The sequence below is a fragment of the Hippocampus guttulatus genome, chromosome 8 (assembly GCF_054856545.1).
Source record: "Hippocampus guttulatus isolate MCC_2025c chromosome 8, RoL_Hgut_1.0, whole genome shotgun sequence".
NCBI classification, from domain to species: Eukaryota; Metazoa; Chordata; class Actinopteri; order Syngnathiformes; family Syngnathidae; genus Hippocampus; species Hippocampus guttulatus.
The window spans coordinates 22834158-22852541 of record NC_141268.1 but is presented as its reverse complement, the minus strand read 5'-3'; the positions used below and the strand labels follow the sequence as shown (position 1 = coordinate 22852541).

At 54.4% G+C, this 18384-nt stretch overlaps 3 protein-coding genes across 3 annotated transcripts; all 3 read left to right on the top strand.

The window, feature by feature from the left end:
• The first annotated feature begins 71 nt into the window (after nt 1-71).
• On the top strand, nt 72-6878 carry stimate (STIM activating enhance). Its single transcript, XM_086118646.1, has 8 exons — nt 72-922; nt 2016-2064; nt 2597-2692; nt 2802-2923; nt 3614-3726; nt 4683-4760; nt 4872-5015; nt 5681-6878. Exons 1-8 carry the CDS (start codon nt 736-738, stop codon nt 5792-5794), a joined length of 903 nt encoding a protein of 300 aa, XP_085974772.1. The 5' UTR covers nt 72-735; the 3' UTR covers nt 5795-6878.
• Nucleotides 6879-7004: 126 nt separating this feature from the next.
• On the top strand, nt 7005-9327 carry mustn1b (musculoskeletal, embryonic nuclear protein 1b). The gene is made up of 3 exons (XM_086118647.1): nt 7005-7701; nt 7779-7902; nt 8404-9327. Exons 1-3 carry the CDS (start codon nt 7693-7695, stop codon nt 8514-8516), a joined length of 246 nt encoding a protein of 81 aa, XP_085974773.1. The 5' UTR covers nt 7005-7692; the 3' UTR covers nt 8517-9327.
• A 785-nt stretch (nt 9328-10112) lies between these two features.
• On the top strand, nt 10113-17681 carry itih3a.1 (inter-alpha-trypsin inhibitor heavy chain 3a, tandem duplicate 1). The gene is made up of 22 exons (XM_086118645.1): nt 10113-10276; nt 10379-10408; nt 10719-10742; nt 10848-11002; nt 11290-11394; nt 11470-11632; nt 11713-11823; nt 12168-12296; nt 12391-12507; nt 13126-13294; nt 13366-13491; nt 13585-13766; nt 14642-14827; nt 14987-15126; nt 15413-15573; nt 15723-15749; nt 15876-15935; nt 16012-16125; nt 16260-16464; nt 16620-16792; nt 17202-17313; nt 17396-17681. The coding sequence occupies exons 1-22, from the start codon at nt 10160-10162 to the stop codon at nt 17532-17534; spliced, it is 2745 nt and encodes a 914-aa protein (XP_085974771.1). The 5' UTR covers nt 10113-10159; the 3' UTR covers nt 17535-17681.
• Nucleotides 17682-18384: the final 703 nt, after the last annotated feature.

Genomic DNA, 18384 nt, shown 5'->3' with positions numbered 1-18384 from the left:
TCGATGTCGTTGTTGGCCTGCTTTTCCGCACTTCATTTCCCAGAGTACATTTCGCGGTGTGTCACGTGACTCAAGCGTCTGTCAACACGGAAAGCTGTGTGAGGAACCTGCGCGATGCAAGCGAGTCATGACCTGCAATTTTTCATCTCGGTCGGGTTTTTAGAAGCCACGGGACGAGCACTTTAGCCGGCGTCGAGACGACGGCGTGGCCGCTTAAATGCCTTCGACGTCTACGGCAAGAAACGGCCTTTGTTCTTATAGCTTGGCGGTGCCGAATAGTTAGCTTGGAAGCTAAGTGCTTAAGCTAGTACAGCAGCATCATTCGTTTTGTTTTTGCTATCGATTAATTCTCCGTGCGTGGCGCTCTTTTGTTGAATGGGCGTTTTGGTGAAACGAAATCATGCTTTTTGCATCCAAATTGCTGTACTCGGGTTCAGCGCGGTGACTCGGTCGACTTGCTGACCCGAGTCAGCGGATGTTCATCGTCACCCGCCGAACCTTTGGAAGTTGGCGTCGATGTCGCGCGACGGCGTTTATTCAAAAGTTTCCGCCCCCTCTTTGATCTTCGAGGTACTTCATCCATGCGCGGAGGTGGGGATGAAGCATGAGAGGTCTCCATCTCTCCCGCAAGGTCGTGCCGCTCTCTCCATCGATTAGCTGACCAACATCTGCCGCAGCCGCAGGAAGCGACCGTCCGAGCTGCCGCCCCTGCGTCCGCTCCGTATTTTTCACACCATGGCTGAGAGTGGGCTCTCCAAGCCGGGGGACGCGGCGGGGCCGCCCGCTTGGTCCCTCGGCAACGCGTCCTCGGGCCCGACCCCCGCCATTGATAGCGGCGGATGCGAGAACGGCGCTCTAATGGACTCGTTCGGCATCTTCCTTCAAGGACTCCTCGCCGTGATGGCGTTCAGCATCCTCATGCGTGAGTATGGACACGCGCGTCGGACTCACGCGCCACCCTGGCCCGCCCCCGATTTTCGAGGGGGAAATGAGATCCATCCTCTCTTGGGACGAGCTGTCTTCTCGATGAGCTGGGAAACGCTTCCAATGTGAAAAGATTCACGTGCGCCTGCCAGATATGGTTTTATCATCCCCGCGAGAAAAGCTTCCGTGAAAGCCTGACTGAGCAGGCGACAGCACGATGTACCGTCCAAAGAGCCCGTCCGGGCCGTTCATCGATGCATCAAAACGCTCCAGCAACCGGAGGCTTCCTAGTTAGATAACAGAGAAGTCGACCGTTGCCTGACAGATGGATGCAAGAAAAAAAAAAAACATTCTGTGGAAGGCTAGGTCAAATTACAAATGATGGTAGTTTGCTATCGTTTAGGTGACAGTGGACCCCGTTGGGTCAGCGTCTGGCACGGCACTGACAGCTTTGTGACCTCATTGAGCGTGTCCCGTCACGGCGTCGCCTCTTGTCGATGTTTTTTTTTTTCCTCCCCCCTCCCTCCAAACTGTGTGAGCAGACATTTGAGTGTGTCTGTGCCCGTCTGCGTGAGGTCACCCGTAATATTCACACATCCCAACCAGGGAGTGTGCTGGGTGTGTTCAGTGTGAAGTTGCGTTTCTTGCCCACAGCATGATGTAACGTCCCGCAGCTTGCCCACATGAAAGACAAAAACACTCGGGGGGGGGGGGGGGGCGTTTTTATGGCAAGACGGCCGCCGTTGCCAGCGGCGGAAACCATATTTTGGTGGGACGCCCATTCGCTGCCGGCTGCGCACTCTCTTGCATAAAACCAGTCGGACTGCATTGACCCGTTGGAATTCGTTACAGGCGGGGCTTCTGCATTCAGCTGTGAGATTTTCCCTGATCTTGGTCTTTGTGCGTGTCCGGCAATTGGCTGGCGACCGGTCCGGGGCGTACCCCGCCTCCCGTCTGATCTCAGCCGCGCACTCGCGGCCCCCTCGTGAGGCAAAGCCTTTCATGAATTCCAGCGGGCCGTGGCGCGAACGCACGCACGTTTGATCCGTTGCATCGTCACACTAACGGCATCCTCTCTCATTCCGGCACAGTGAAACGCTTGCGGGAGCCCAAACACGAAAGGAGACCCTGGAGGATCTGGTAAGTTGTTGACAATCGCCATCCCTCTGCCGTCTTCACGTGAGGCCGCACGCACAGCATGATTGTGAATGCCACGAGGGGTCGAGGCAGGACGATCGTTTTGTTGTTTTGACCAAATCTTGGATGCGGGTGCACTTTTCTGGCGGATTGAAAAAGGGAGAGTTGAGAAAATAATCTCTCAAACTTGGGTGGGGTGGGGGCATGCGGGGCGGGCGACCGTTTAGCACGTCCGCCTCACTGTGCGGAGGTCGCGGGTTTGAATCCTGCTCTGGCCTTCCTGCGTGGAGTCGGCATGCTCTCCCACCAGCATTCCAAATACGGGCAGAGTAGGTTGATTGAACGCTCTGAAATTGTCCCCGGGCGCGATGGTGAGTGCGCCCGGGCCACGTGTGCCCCGCGATCGATGATGACCATGCGACGTGTAGAATGTCGTTCCATCGGGCTTTGATGCAAGAAGGCGTGTCCTACCGAGAACCACGTGCCCGAACCAAGAAGTACGTGACGACTCGATGTGATCGTCTTCCCATGGCAGGTTCCTGGATACTTCCAAACAGGCGATCGGGATGCTCTTCATCCACTTTGCTAATGTTTACCTGTCAGACCTGACCGAGGAGGACCCCTGCTCACTGTGAGTCACACTTTTCATTTGAGCCGCTGGCGCCGCCGCGCGTCGATCGAGCCGACGTCGAAGGTCCTCCGAGCCGGCGGGCGCACGGCGACTCATTCTCCTTTCCTAGATACCTCATTAACTTCCTGTTGGACGCCTCGCTGGGCATGCTGTTCATCTACGCCGGCGTGCGAGCCGTCAGCGCGGTCGTGGAGTGGAGGCAATGGGAGTCTCTCCGCTTCGGAGAATACGGTGAGCTCTCCGCGTCTGTGCGCCGGCGCGCGTGTCACCCGGCACGCTCTGTTTATGCCGCTAATGACCAAAGGGGGGCGGCAACGAGCGCGACAAGGCTCGTCTCTTCTCCGCTGTCGGCGTGTCGGTCTCCTTTATGACCACGCGTCGACTTTAGGATTTCGAAATTTCAGCGGAGCTCTCCCAGAAAGTCCGAGCGCCAACAAATGCCAATGACGACAAAGGCGTGAAAACAACATGTGTCGGAATTTTTCGATCGGGATTGTTTCCATCAAAATAAGAAGAAAGACGATCGGAAGCATTTTCTTCCCTCGACGTCTTCATTCCGTCGTTTACGAAGGGAGCGGACGCTCTTCGCTTTCCTATTTTGCATGCACCTCTCTTAACGCTTACGTCGGGCCTCAGGGTGTGTTTCAGACAAATAAACACTTCCTGTCATCATGACTTGATTAGCGTCGATTTGTGATGAGCTGCGAATTTTCTGGTCATGTCGATGGAAGTTTGTAGCCCCAATGCGCTGTACGCGCGGCGTCCTGTGACCAAACCTGGAAAACGTAATCGTTGGCTTCCTGCGTATGCCGCGACAACGAGCGCCGGCAAACTGTGCGATTAAAAAAATAATAATAAATCCAATCGCCTGGCTGATAACTTCACCTTGTTGTTTGTCATGTCCTTCCGTGCGCTGTTTAGGAGAGCCTGTGCAGTGCACGGCGTGGTTGGGCCAGTGTCTTCTCTACATCCTCATCATGATGTTTGAGAAAGTGCTCATCATGCTGGTCCTCCTCATTCCCCAGTGGAAGAAGGTCAGTCTCGGTCGCATCGGAAATAGTTGTGAAGAGTCATTTGTTGCCGATGCCCCCCGGGCACCCGCTCGTCAAGTCGCCGGGACGCGCCGTCGCTCTTTTCCGAGCCAGGCGGGCCGTTGGGCTGCGCGTTGGCTTTTCAGCTTCTCCTTTTATGACCTGCAGCCAGGAGCAGGATTGGGAGCCCCGCGCCGGAACCCCCCCCCCCGGCTCTCTACCCTGTCGTTCGTGAGCCCTCAGAATCATCATCGCGTGCACCTTCCACCCCCCTGCATGTGGTGCCCCTGCCCCCGAGGTTACGTCGTCGCTCCTGCGGATTTATTTGCACCATTGCGCAGACGCTGACCCGCTTGTCGAGAAAAGGGAAGGGGTGTGGCGTCGCCGGCCCGAGGAAGAACCCCTTCCATTTTGGGACCGAAGCCCGGAGCTTTCCATTTCTGGGGGCAAAATGGCCGAATGTTCTTGGGTTTCGCTCGCAGCGCTACAGAGCGGCCTTTGACCGAGCGCACAGAGACGCCACTTTTTCCAGCGGCGAGAGCTCTCGGCGCGAGGCGGGCCTCCTCAAACAAAGCGCTTCAGTCAGAGTCGAGTGGCCGTTCTCATTCTCGTTCTCACTCGCGCTCGGAGTTCAAAACCAGTTTTTGGGTCACGCAGCATCCACCTTCTCGCGCTTGCCGCCTGACGCGCTTAACAGTCGAGGGCTGTCCGGGCGCCACTCGGAGTCGCGTTCTGAAGCTCGTGTCGCGCAGTACCAAGGTTCTCGGTTCGAATCACAGCTGCGAGCCGGCGCGTCGAGCGCGAGGCCCGACCAAAGGTGCCAGCCGCGCCACGTTGAAGAAAAGTCGAGCGTCGCGTCGAGCGTCGTTCACGTTGGTCCCTCTGAGGGCAGCCGTCGCAAAATCCCGGCCGGACGCGTTTTCCCCGTGTGTGCGTAATGTGCAAAATGTGCCTTGCAGCTGGCGCTCCTCAACCCCATCGAGAATCCCGACTTGGAACTGGCCATCGTCATGCTCATCGTTCCCTTTTTCGTCAACGTAAGTGCGGCGCTTCTCCCGTTGTGGCGGATATTTCAAAGAAGCGGCGCCGCGCCCGTTTGGCGGCAAATGTAGCGAGCGCCCGCTGAAGCTCGGCCTCGTCGTCCGCAGGCCCTCATGTTTTGGGTGGTGGACAATTTCCTCATGAAGAAGCACCGGACCAAGGCCAAGCTGGAGGAGAGAGAAGAGGACTCGCGGGGTAACGGCAAGGTGCGCTACCGGCGGGCTTTGTCCCACGACGACTCGGAGTCGGAGGTGAGTGTCCCCCGCTGCGCCTCCTCGCGACGTCCCGACACTTGAACGAGATCCCTTTCGCCGCCTCGGCTCATATCCGAAATGGACATTGGCGGCGGTTGGGTCGTTTGCGGCGTAGCGCGCCGCGCCCCCGTTTGGGGATCTTTCCGTCTTCTTTTACGCTTGGAAGGGGTCAAATTGAGGAGACGTCATCGACCGCCGCTCACGTACTCGATGTCATTTTACTTGCGTCGTCCCCTCGCGCAGTGCAATTCGTCCACCCCAAAGGTTGTCACGAACACGTAGCGGGAAGCTTTATTTGGAGATGGCTTTGCAGGAGGAAGTGACCGCCGAGCTGGTTTTCATGAACTCGTCGCGATGCATGGGCCAAATATGTGTTCAAAAAAACCCCAAAACAAAACTAAAATGGACGCGCCGGTACGGACAGCAAAGGTGACTGCCAAGTGTTCAGGTTGGCGCCGAATGCTGCATAAAAAGGTTTAAATATCGGAACCGTGTACACAATAACATACTCGGTCTTAACAGATGACAAAGTGCGTATATCTTATATCGTAAATATCTTGACGCATCGAACTTTGGAATGTCACTCATTTTGGTCACGCGCGAGCTTCTGCAAATCTTTCACGTCAGCCTGAACTCGCATTCCACTTTTTTTTTTTTTTAAGATCCTTTTCTCAGCAGACGATGAGATGGACGAGTCGGACGAGGACGACGTTCGCCGCCTCGCGGGCCTGAAGGCGGTTAAGAAGAAGAAGTTGCGCATGGGGATCCCCGTGTGACCGAGCGCCTCGGCGAAAGGGCGCCCCGGCGACCTCCTCAAAAACCCTTTCAAGCATAGGAAAACCCCTTTTCATGGCCGAAAGGACTCCTGCGGGTTAAAGCGCACTTGGCTCGGTTCTCACTTGTTGCACTTTGACACGTCACCCCCCCCCCCCCCCCCCCCCCCCCCGAGTGAGGGCCGTGTGAGTCGAGCAGGAAAATGGAGCGCGTGACGGCAGCGTCCGGCCACCATGCGAACGCTTTCTTCCTCCTCGTCGAATGGGATTTTATTTGACGATGCGCCGCCTTGGACCTGCGCACGGGCTCTGCTGGTCACTCGTCAGGCTCGGAGGAGCCTTGGGCACCATTCCACGCTCCTGTAAATGACGCTCGTGTTCGAGTTAGCGCGTGCCGATAGCGGTATGCAGCAGAATTAAGCTTAAAGAAAGAAGAAAAAAAAAAGCCAAAGTCCTTAACTAGCGCCCCCTTCCGCCGCAGCGTGTCTTTCAGGACTGCAGCTCCACTCTTGTTTGTCAGTCGCTGTCTGATGGCGCGAGAAGTGATCTTTGTCCCGTCCTTCCCTTGCACAACTCACCGCAGTGTTTCTCTTTTTTCTTTGGCACATCCGCGTGCCCGAGTGACATGACCAGCAGCTGTTTTGTTTGTTTGTTCTATTTGATGGGACTTTGGATGTTGGTGGAGCTCCGGATGTTCAGGCGTGATGGGGCGTTCTGATTCCAAGAATGTGATGCGCATAGACCTCAAGACTGTTTGGTGACTGTGGACCAAACTGTCGGTAGAGGGGGTGTTTGGGTCCAATATTTCCCTGTGTGTGGGTGCGCCCGTGCAACTGTCTGCACTCGGTGCGAGTGACGCAACCCTTTCAAAGTGGTTGGGTTCAAAATGTTTCCTGTGACGGCGACGATGCGGATTCCAGGCTGGCACGTCAAATACCTTTGATTCGAAAGGAGGGAAATCCGCGCCGTGTTTGTCTCCACCCTTGTCTGTTGTTTGGCAAAACGGATTCAGAAGGAGAGGGGAAGGTCATTGGGGACGATTTACCAATAAAGAATGTGATGCAGGGCAACGCGCGCCGCCATCCAAGCGAGGTCTTTTTCATGCCCCCCCCCCCCCGCTTCTTTCAGCACGACGAGGCCAAAGCGGGTTCTGCGCGCGGCCTGCTCGCAAAAGACCGCGGCGACGAGACCGTCCGCGGTCCAGACCCGTCTCCCGTTGCAAAGGCCTGCGGGCCGCACGCTGCGGCGTCAAATACGGAGGCCGTCGAACAGTCGAAGCGAGTAGGGCAAAGCATTCCGGCCAGGCAGCTTCCGCGATTCTCGCGTCCACCGTTCCCAAAGGCTTTTCGAACGCTGTGAAAGGAGAAGGTGAAGGCGCACGGCGGTAAACGTGACCCTTTCCCAGCTTTTTGGGGAGTCGTGTTTAATTTAGAGTTGATGTTTCCTTGCTCGCGACAATCCCGTTGATGGCTTTCAACATGAGCTCTCTTGTCTTTGCTAGCAATGAAATTGTTGATGTCTCCTTTGAATCGTGTCGGTGCCTCAACTTGGCTCGAATCGGGCTGGCGTCTGGAGCAATTCATTTGATAGTGGATGATCGGCCCCGTTTGAAACGGCTGCCGTAGAAAGCGCTCGGTGAGGGAAGAGCAACTTTTAGTTTGGTCCGCCAGCTCGCGGCGGCGTGGCTGCTCCGGCCCTCGCATCACGGCTAATAATAGACGCTGACGACAGGCGGCGGTGAGCGGAGGCTCCCCCCGAGTCACTGGCCGGGTCTGTCGCCGGTCTAAAAATAAAGCCCGTATATATACGCGCATCGCGCCAGGCTGGCCGGAGGTACGAGACGCACCCCGGGCGCGGAGCGGAGCCAGCGCAAAGAAAGGGACTCTGCAAGCGGCAGCAACATGTCACAGGTAAAGTTGTGTCAAAGGGACTCTTCGTCTTTTCGTCTCCTCTGGCTGGCTAGCGAGCGCTCTTGTGTCCATCCAAGCCAGGCGACGTGAAAAAGAAGAAGCGTCCGCCCATGAAGGAGGAGGACCTGAAAGGAGCCCGCAGCAAACTGGGCCTGAAGGGCGAAGTCAAGAGTAAGACCTACGAGGTCATGGCCGAATGCGGTAAGTCACGCGGGTTGTTCCGTCCGCTCCCGATCAGCCTTTTTCCCATCCGGCGAGTCTCCCTCTTCGATTGGACGATCTCCGCCCAGGATGGCACTTGGGCATCGGTGCGTCAGCTGCTTTGAGCGACCTCCCGCCGATTGTTTGGATAGCCACGGCGTGCTCGTCGCTGGACTTCCGGACCTCTTCTGCGCCCCTCCGGACGGCTCGGTCGTCAGACCGTTGACGTCGCGTCCGAGGGCAAATCAAACGATCCAGAATGCGGCACTCATTCGGTATCGAGGGCACGTTCGGCCCGATTCAACCGCGCTGAGTCTTTCGGAGCGCTGCTGTCGATTGAAATCATTTTCACCGGAGACAAAACCCCAAACCACTCACAGCTGACACTGAAACTCAAACGGGAAACGAGCTCACGCTTGATTTGATGTTTCCGTTACAGAATGCCGTTTCGCCGGCTTTTGCTTGACTCTCTCACCTCGATATCTGTCGCTCTTGTTTCAGAGCGCATGGGCAAAGTCGCGCCATCGGTGTTTAGCAACGTCAGGACGGGGGCCGAGACGTCCCTGGACAAACCCGCTGCCAAAGGCCCGGGAGCCAGCGTGTTCAACAAGTAGCGCCTCGTTTGCAGGATTCGGTTCGGAAAATGCGCCGTACAGTCAAGTCGCCGCTTTTCAATAGATTTCCAAACTCCACCCCCCCCCCCCCCCCCACCATTTCCCAGAACCTGTGGGCGTACAGTAAACCTAAAAGGGAGTCAGTGTTGACACAGCGGGGGTTTATTCAAAGAGTTGTACTTTGCAATTTGCACAAGGTCTCAACCTTGACGAATGAGTCAAATGTGCACGGTACGCAATCGCAACCGATCTGTCTTTCTGAGGACTCGGATGAATCCGCATGCCCTGAAAACGCTGGCCCTTAGCAATCATCCAAATCCATGATGAGACTGGCTCGAAAAATGCCGTCTGACCCAACCGGCACGAGTGTGGGCTGGCCGAAGATTCTCTGAGCCAGCTCAACCTTTCCCAACGGTCTTCCTGTTTCTCCATCTATTAACTCATTCACTCCCAAAGACGTTTTTAAACGTCTTTTCAGAATTGGCTAGTATTGAATGAGTTAAGATCATCAAGGCAAATATGTAGGCTAATTTGCACTCAACCGAAAGACTTCACTTACCCAGCATCGTGCTTTTTTTTTTTTTCTTTCCCTAATGTGGGTGCAACCTGTTTCTTGGATGATGCTGCCAAATGCAAACTGCAGAACCGGTCGAGTGTCCGTGATGAATTTCCCTGTGGGGACAATAAAGCACATGACATGAAATGAGACAGACTGTTGCGCTCCCACTCAATGCTGAGAAGTGACGACTTGTTTTCTGTTCATACTTTTTTCCGCATGACTCAATTAAAAAATTGCTGCCATTACTTAAAACTCGTGTGGTTTTTTTTCCCCCTTACTGCTGTCCTAAATATCACTCATTGACTCAAGATACTCTCAAATTGTGAACTTGGATGGATCGAGCCTTCCGCCGAACACAAACTCCAAATGGACACTTGTTTTTTTTTTTTGTGTAACACAGTAGGTTACTAAGTGCAGCTGTGCCTTTTCAGAAATGTTTGTCTCAAACAGGCGGCAAAGGTAAAGAGGTCAGACCTGAGGCACCGACCGGGCAAGTGTGTCGGGGGGGTGGGGGAGCTCCGCAAGGCAAAGTGGGGCCAGGCCATTTCAAGATTTGAAAACAAATCAGGATCTTGAAAAGAACTCTAAAATGTGTAGGGAGCCAGTGAAGGGATGCCGGAGTACCGGTCAAGAGGCCAGCGGCAGCATTCTGGACCAACTGGAGACGCTACATGGAGGATTGGCCGACTCCAAAGTCAAATGCATGACGGTCATCCAGCCGGGATGTGACGAAGGCACGAATGACTGTTTCAAAGTGCTGATGAGAAAGGCGAGCCTTAACTTTAGCCAGCTGCCGAAGATGAAAGAAGCTGGATTTCTATCTAGCCGGAAAAGCATTCAAAAGACATTCAACACACCTAGCATAGCAAATGTGCGCGTACAGAAGTTAAACAGCAATGTGGTTTCATGGGAATCCACTGTCCCGTCAGCAAAAAACATTTGGCAGTGGAGTCATTTGGCGCTAGATTTTTATTTGATATTATTTTTTTCCAGGCACCAGGATTGGTCAGCACTCTGTCCCTCCCTTTGGCCAGAGCCCCAATCTCACCGGTGAAGCGCTCCGGTGTTCAGTTGAGCTTTGGTCATGTCTGGAACACGGACTGTCGGACTGCTGCTGCTACTGTGGGGCGCCGCCTGCCTGCGGCTGCCCGGCCCGGCTCAGGGCGCTTTGGTCATCCCCGGGCCGGATGGAGGCGCAGAGGTAACGTTCGGACTTCTGACCTATTTGAGCAATTTTGCCGCCTTGCAGCAATGTTTTCTGATTTCGATCCTGCGTCTTTCTCTGCTGTGTTTGTTTTTGTAGGAGGCAAGACATTCTGCCAGGCCTCTGCAGGTATTTGGCAGAAATTAGTGCACAGTGGTACATTGACCAAGTAGTTTAACCGAGCTTACAGTGAGTCGTTTGTGATTCCGCTGCATTTTCTTTTGGGGAGGGGGCATTTCAAATCAATAAAAACATAGCACTGGCTTGTGTTATGAAGACATTTCCAAACAAAGCACTGAAATAAAAGCAGGTTGACTCATTTTACTAGAACAACATACATAGAGTGCAAGACAAAAATGTCATTTAAAACCATTTGCAATTCACATGTGCCCCATCGAGCCATTGCTTCTCAAACCGTCACATTTTTTTTTCCTTCCAGAAAAGAAGTGCGCAGGCTGTCACGGTGAGCAAAGGATCCGCTAGGATTCATCCGCTGTATTGTCCCGATGCGTACGGATCTCGTTGAAAGAGTATTTCTGTCCCCGACGTGATCATTTCTCCATCTCAGGCGGAGGTGCTCAGCGTGAAGGTGGACTGCGCCGTGACGTCTCGTTTCGCTCACACCGTCATGACCTCCACGGCTCTGAACAAAGCCAACGTCTCGCAGGAAATCTTCTTTGAAGTGCAGCTCCCTAAAACGGCCTTCATCACCAACTTCTCCATGTATGGCCCTTGCGACGCCATCTCAGAGGAGCCGTGTCAAACCCCGTGTCGTTCCGGTGAACCCAGCCCCCCTTTCAGGGGCGCCGTGGTCGAAATGTTTGATCGCTCGGGGTGTCGTGGCAGGCCTAAAATCGGGGTGCGCTACGGACCCCGGGTCATAGGTCACGGTTCGGCGCACGATGCCAAACCAGCCCGAGCCTTGCTTTCCTGTTACGTGACCGGGAACGCACTTCATGTCCGCCGCGAGCCGGGACGCTTCGGTCTGACGCTTTCTTCACCTTTCTCAGGGAAATCGATGGTCTAGTGTACGTGGGAGAGGTGAAGGAGAAAGAGACAGCCAAGAAACAGTACGAAAAGGCCGTTTCCTCAGGACAGACGGCCGGGCTGGTCAAGTAAGTCGGCGAGGGCAAACGAAAGGTTTTCCCCGATCGCGTCGCCCACGACTGATTTGTGGCGCTCCTACGCAGGGCTTCCGGCAGGAAGATGGAGACGTTTTCGGTGTCTGTCAACATCGCGGCCAAAAGTAACGTGACTTTCGTTTTGACCCACGAGGAGCTGCTTCAGCGGAAACTGGGCCAGTACGAGATCCTGACCCGGGTGAAACCCAAACAACTTGTCCAGGAGTTTCAGGTCAGGCTCATCTTCCTTGAGCCATCCCCCGCAACCGCTGCCGAATCAAGCGTGACAATCGCTTTACGTCTTTGAATCAGATCGTCGCAAACATCTACGAGCCTCAAGGCATCGCTTACGTCGAGACCCACGCCACGTTCCTCTCCAATGAGCTGCTCCCCCTGGTGGAGAAAACCGTCACCGAGAAGAAGGTACGTTTTGCGACCCTCAAAATGGGATTTTTCTTTTTACATCACCCATACGCAGTATTTGTAAGACGTCAAGCTTGCCTCGACGTAGTTGATATGCCGTGTGACGTTGCGCTGGCTTGGTGGCTATCTGCTACATATCGGATTTGCATCCGCCTTCGGCAGAGGCCCCGTTCCGATCTGAAACTATCAGAGTCCACGTGTTTGTTTTTAATCGCGCAGCATAGCGCGGCCTTGGTCACCCTTAATATCGCAAACTCTCAATGGCAACGAGCCTCAGAGGGACGCCTTCCTCACCGCTCGTCATTTTGGAGTTGGTTGATGTTGAGATTTGGTCCTACTTTTAGGCACACGTCGCCTTCTCGCCCAGTCTGGATCAGCAGAGAAAATGTCCGGGCTGTGATGGAACACTGATCGACGGAGATTTCGTCATCACGTACGATGTGAAACGCACCTCCAGCCTCGGGGACATTCAGGTCTTCTGTGAACTTCTTTTTGAGGGATCGTTTGGCTTGGCTTGTTTGCTTGTCATTGGACTTACGGACCTCTTCTGCCCCCCTCCACCTCCAGATTGTCAACGGATACTTTGTGCACTTCTTTGCCCCGCCCGGTCTGCCGAGAGTCCCAACAAATGTGGTTTTTGTGATTGATCGTAGCGGCTCAATGTCTGGAAATAAAATGCACCAGGTAAGAGATTGTCGGAACATTTGTGTCACTTTGCATGAGCTGACGGTTTCGGTCAAATACTGGCGCGCGTACGTAAATACAAGGAAGAAAGAAGAGGAAGGTTCAAATGGAAACAAGAAGCACATTGTCATCATTGTGCGGAACATTTTGAGGAATCGACCGCGCCAATCGCGACCCAGCTATTTGTATTGCTATCATTGTTGTTTTCGCTGTTATTATTATGTTAGCATTGTTGAAAAATATCAATGATGATAAGATTATACTGCGGTAGGAAGAATCACACGGCACACGCAAAAGTCGGATGGAGTATTGGACCGCCGGACGGGCCCAGAATCTGGGCCCCCGGTGAGCGAGCCAGCCACCGGCGCTCTCTCCCCCCCGCAGGCATGCTACCGAGACGTATCTTTAAGATGCGCTCCCCGGTCTACATCCCGACAGGTTGTAGTCTTGCTTCCATTCTTTCGAAAAAGAGAACACCGCCCGCGGCGCCGCGGGAGACCGATTCGAGTGAGAACGACCGCAGACAGCGGGGGGAACAGAAAAACAAAACAAAACAAACAAACAAGGATTGAGGAGGTTTTGCTTTCTGCATACGATGCGCAAATGTTTTCTTTCCAGACCCTGGAGGCAATGCAAGCCATCCTTCAAGATCTGAAAGAGGACGACTATTTTGCCATCGTCCCGTTTGATGACGAAATCATTTGGTGGAAGGAAACGCTGACCAAAGCGACAAAGGAGAATGTGACCCAGGCCATGGCATACGTCAAGGGGTTATACGCCTCAGGGGGTACGGAACGGAAGAGCCGCAATCGATGATGGACCCGCAAAGGCTTCCCTCATCGTCTGTTGTCTTTCCAGGCACCGACATCAATGGCGCATTGCTAAGAGGTGTCAAGATGCTGCTGACGGACAGAGCAGAGAAGAGGATCCCGGAGAGAAGCATCAATATGATCCTTTTACTCACTGACGGCATGCCCAATACCGGTTAGCGCGCGCGCGCGGCTTTGCGTCTCCCGATGGGCGGGCTCTCGTTTCCTGCTTCGATAAAGTCTGGGCGCCCGCTTCTGTCTTCCGCAGGTGAGACCGATCCGAAAAAGATCCAGGAGAATATGGCCTCCGCCAATGCTGGCAACATGACACTTTTCTCTCTTGGATTTGGAAACGATGTGGACTACGGCTTCTTGAGTGTGCTGAGTCAAAAAAACAAGGGATTGGCTCGCAGAATCTTTGAAGGCTCAGATGCAGCTCTTCAGCTGAAGGTCTCCGCCATACCATATCATGCCACTCTATCCATCCATCCATACACACGCACGCAGACAAAAGATCCGTGTCAGTCTCATCCGGGGTCAAAAGTCAAGGAACAAAGAGGGGTCTTCAAACGACTTTGAAAAACGCACAGCGAGGGGGCTTGCCTCGCATTTAACGGAAGGTCATTCCAATGGGAAGGAGCGGCGGCGGGAAAGGCTCCACCCCCTCTGAGGCCCCGCTTAGTTCTCACTAATAGCGGTCCGCGGACCTGAGGCACCGGGCGGGTGCGGCAGGGGTGGAGGTGCTTGGGGAGCTACGCTGGGGGCAGACCATTGCAAGATCTGAAAAAATAAATTGAGCTTTCATAAAACGGACGCTAAAATCGGAGTCGTGGGAAGCCAGAATCAGGGTGACGTGCTCCCTCTTGGGCCAATGGCCCCAAACGCCATAACTTGTGTTTGGTTTCGTGGACATTTCAAGAAAATCTGTGACATCCACGCTTTGATTTCCCAAACCGGTCTTGAGGAGAACCCAGACCTTTTTTTTCCTCGGCGGGACAGAGACCCGACTGTCATCCGGCACAGTCGAGAAAGGAAGTACTATGTTTTCCTAAGATGGAGTCCAGGGCCGGAAAATCCAGTGAGACCGATGGGGGGTCTGAAATAGAACCTTGTGGAACACCATTGGGCAGGCAGTGTGGCAGAGAGGGACTCGGAGCAACCGAGGCTAACATGAAAAGCGGCATCTCGGGGGCTCTCGTAACTCCAAGCATGAACGGACACGTTAACATCTGGTTCGGTTGCGTTGAAATAATAATAGCGTGTAATCATAGACATCGGCTGCCCCCCGGGGCGGACAAATAAGCGCGTGGGTGAATTCGTTGCAGGGTTTCTACGAAGAGGTGTCCAGCCCGCTGCTTTCCGAAGTGGATTTACGTTACCCTGACAACGCAGTGGACTTCCTGACCTCCAACCACTTCAGCCAGTTGTTTAACGGCTCTGAGATTGTGGTGGCCGGTCGGCTGCTGGACAATAACCTGGACAACTTCCTGGTGGAAGTGGTCGGCCAGGGGGTGAGACCTCGTCTAACGTTCGTTGAACGCCGTAGCCCTACGCAACCTCGCGGGCTGACTGAGGGAATTGGCTCGGGTTCGCCGCCGCGCCCCATATTGCGTATTTCAATGCGGTCCGCGGCAGGTCGCGCTTCCTCTAATTGTTTTCCCTCCCTCCAGTTTGAGGACAACTTCCAGGTGCAGGGCAAGAGCGCCGCTCTGGATTGGGCCACGACTTACCCCGATGAAGAGTACATTTTTGGGGATTTCACAGAGCGTCTGTGGGCTTACCTGACCATCCAGCAGCTCCTGGAGAAGAGGTCAGTCGATTGCGCTCTTCTGCTTTCTTTTGGACAAATTCGCAAAGTCGACTTCCAGACAGGCTTTGATTTCCTCCAGAGAGGACAAAAGTGCTCTTACGAGAAAGCGCCTTTTCTTTTGGGGGACTTGACCTGACTGCAGCGACGCCGTATCGGTCGCTGCACTCAGGTCAGGTCCCCCAAAAGAAGGCACGCGTGGTCTCAGCGAGGAGGATGTCGTGGAAAAACTCCCGACAGCATCTCGGAACCTGGCAGGAAAGCCCCCTCGACATGTTCTTTCTTCCAGCAAGAGCGGTAGCCCGGATGAGAAAGTCAATGCCACGGCCAAGGCCTTGGACATGTCCCTGCGCTACAGTTTTGTCACCCCTCTCACCTCCATGGTGGTCACCAAGCCCGAGACCGAGAAGGGACCAGACAGCCCCCTCATCGCTGACAAACTGACTGAGGGTAAGACCTGGAGGCTTCTTTATTTCGTGATGTCTTTTTCCCAACAAATCTCTTGAGCTCATTCGAACCAGCTTTCGATCGTTAGATCCGCTGGAAGCGCCGCTCAAGGTCTCCCCAATTGATTCGCTCTCCTCTTTTGTCTCCCACAGAGGAAAGACAACAAGCAGAACGAGACTGTAAGACCTTTGTTTTTCTTTTCCCAAATTTCCCAAATGGCAGACATCAGTGTTGTGCGTTTGTGAAGACAATGAAAACAATGCATGTAACCGCCGTACCGTTTTTTTTCCCGGGCTGTACCTCAGCACGTTATCATCATAGGATGGTCCCTTCCCACAACGCCTACGCTCCACCCTCATATTTTGGTCAGTACTCTCCATTTTTACCAAAGGGGGTTCCCATTTGATCAATGGCATGACATTTGGGGGTTGGTTTTTGCAGTGGACGGAGATCCCCATTTCATGATCGAGCTCCCAGACAAAGACGACGCCCTGTGCTTCAACATCAATGACAAGCCGGGAACTATTTTCACCCTGGTCAAAGACAGCAAGTCAGGTCAGAGCAAGCGCGCGGACAAATCCGGTTCCCGACGCGGATGAATTCTGCCCGACCGTCGTCGTCCCCTCAACTTTGTCCCGGTGCCCGCGGCCCCACGCCGACCGCGGCAACCTTGTCTCGGTTTTCCTCAGGGATTTTGGTGAACGGCCAGATCATCGGAGACAAGCAAATCCCCGCCGACGGGAAAACCTACACCTACTTTTGGCGCTTTGGCATCATTCACCGAAATTTAGGGGTGAAAATGGAGGTGAGCACCAACGGCATCACCGTCTTCCAAGACGGCACTCGTCGGCTCAAGTTGCGGTGGTCCAACGCAACTTCCGTCAAAGGAGACGGGTGAGTGCTTGTGCGCCCGAGGGCAAAGTGCCTCGGGCGTCCTCATCTCCATCGCGCAAGCGCAGCGGTGGAAGCTCTGCCGTCCTGTCCCCCCCCCCCCCCCGCCCCAAACGCAACCGATATCCTCTTTGTGCCGTCTCTCCTTGTCTCCCTAGGATGGATATTCTCTTGACCAAAGACCGCAGCCTGACAGTCACCCTCAAAGATTCTGTCAAGTTTGTGATCCTGCTGCACAAAGTGTGGAAGAAGCACCCGTACCACCGGGATTATTTGGGCTTCTACACGCTGGACACCCACCTGCTGTCGCCTTCTGTGCACGGTCTGCTAGGTAGAGCACCGCGCGCGCGCTCATCGAGTCCACCGCCCGATCGAGAGGCGGAGCCACACGACGGAAACGAAGCGATCGTCATGGTGTCCGTTCCGCCGCCGTGACCATCCACCTCGGTTTCTGTTCGGGCGAAGGGCGGGCGCTTTTTGCAGTTTATCCGTTCGGCTGCGTGCTCGGGCGCACGTTGCCAAAGCGTGCACGTCGAGTGTCCGGCGGCGTGAGGTGCGCGACTCACCTGTCATCCAATTGGGGACGAGCGCCGGAAAGATGAATGGATTTGGCCTTGGATTTAGACAGACGGAGGGGGGTGGGGGGGGGGGAGTAACGCTATACCCCAAAAGTGACGGGAAGAAGCAGCAAAAGCTTGCGCCGAGACAGTCCTCCAAATGATTGGCGGTTGCCTTTCCAGGTCAGTTCTACCACGGGATTGAGTACGAGGTCTCCAACTTGCGTCCGGGAGAAGTCCCGGAGAAACCCGACGCCACCATGCACGTGAAGGGACGAGAGCTGAACGTGACCAGGTCAGACCCGGCCGGGCGTCGGAAAACGAGCGCTGCCCTTTCGGCCATTTTGTTCAGCGCGGCGTTTTCCCGCTCCTCGCAGGGGCTGGCAAAGAGACTTCCGAGGCGACGTGAAGACCGGCGAGAACGTGCCCTGCTGGTTCATCCATCGGAACGGGACAGGCCTCATTGACGGGGAGGCCTCGGACTACATCGTGTCCGGCCTCTTTAAAACCGTTTAAGACGCCGAACCATCTCATTCCGTTTGTGATGAGAAGAAATCAAATTTGCAATGCTTTGTGGTTGCTTTATTTTTCACGATATGATCGAGCAAGCGAGCCAACAGAATAAAGCCGTTGTCACTCACTCGCACAGACGATGAGATGAGACGCCGGACCGACCAAAATTCTTCAAATCCAAATGTTTCCGGTCACCGATTGCATCATATGGGCGTGGGGCGGCTGCCTTTCTTCTCCAGTTCCTCCGGGAAGAGCCTCTTCTGCGCAGACACCGGCAGATTGTACGAGATGTCAGGCAGAGTCCGAAATGTCAAATCACAGCAATGAAGGGAATGTAGAATATTCAAGTCGATATCACACAGCTTAAACAGATGCGCGGAATAAGTCTTGACGGTTCAGAAACACTATGAAGCATGATCGCTGGCGCTGCGCCGCTCGCAGAGCACTGGGGGACTCGGCCTCGCCACGGTAGATTGATCTCCACCTCTTGGCACGCCAAAACAGGAAGAGCAAGATGAGGACGGTTTGACTTGAAACCGGGAAATGTGTTGGGCGATTCATGGCTCAAACGCCCGTTGGAAGTGTTACTTTTTACCACCTCCATAAAACAGGAAGTTGTGCAAAAGGTACTGAAACATCAAGCACTCGGACATGCTCAGTGTGACAGAAATGCCCAAAATGTACCCCTGTCCTACCCCCCCCCCCCCCCCCCTCGTGTTGTTATTGGAGAATACTAAATTGCTGCACTCTATTTTGAAGCCTCCGCATTTACGAGCTGCGGCTGGTGTTCTTCCGGGAGTTGGGCCGGCCTCATTTTCTCCAATTGCCCAATTCTTCTTTACCCCCCCCCCCC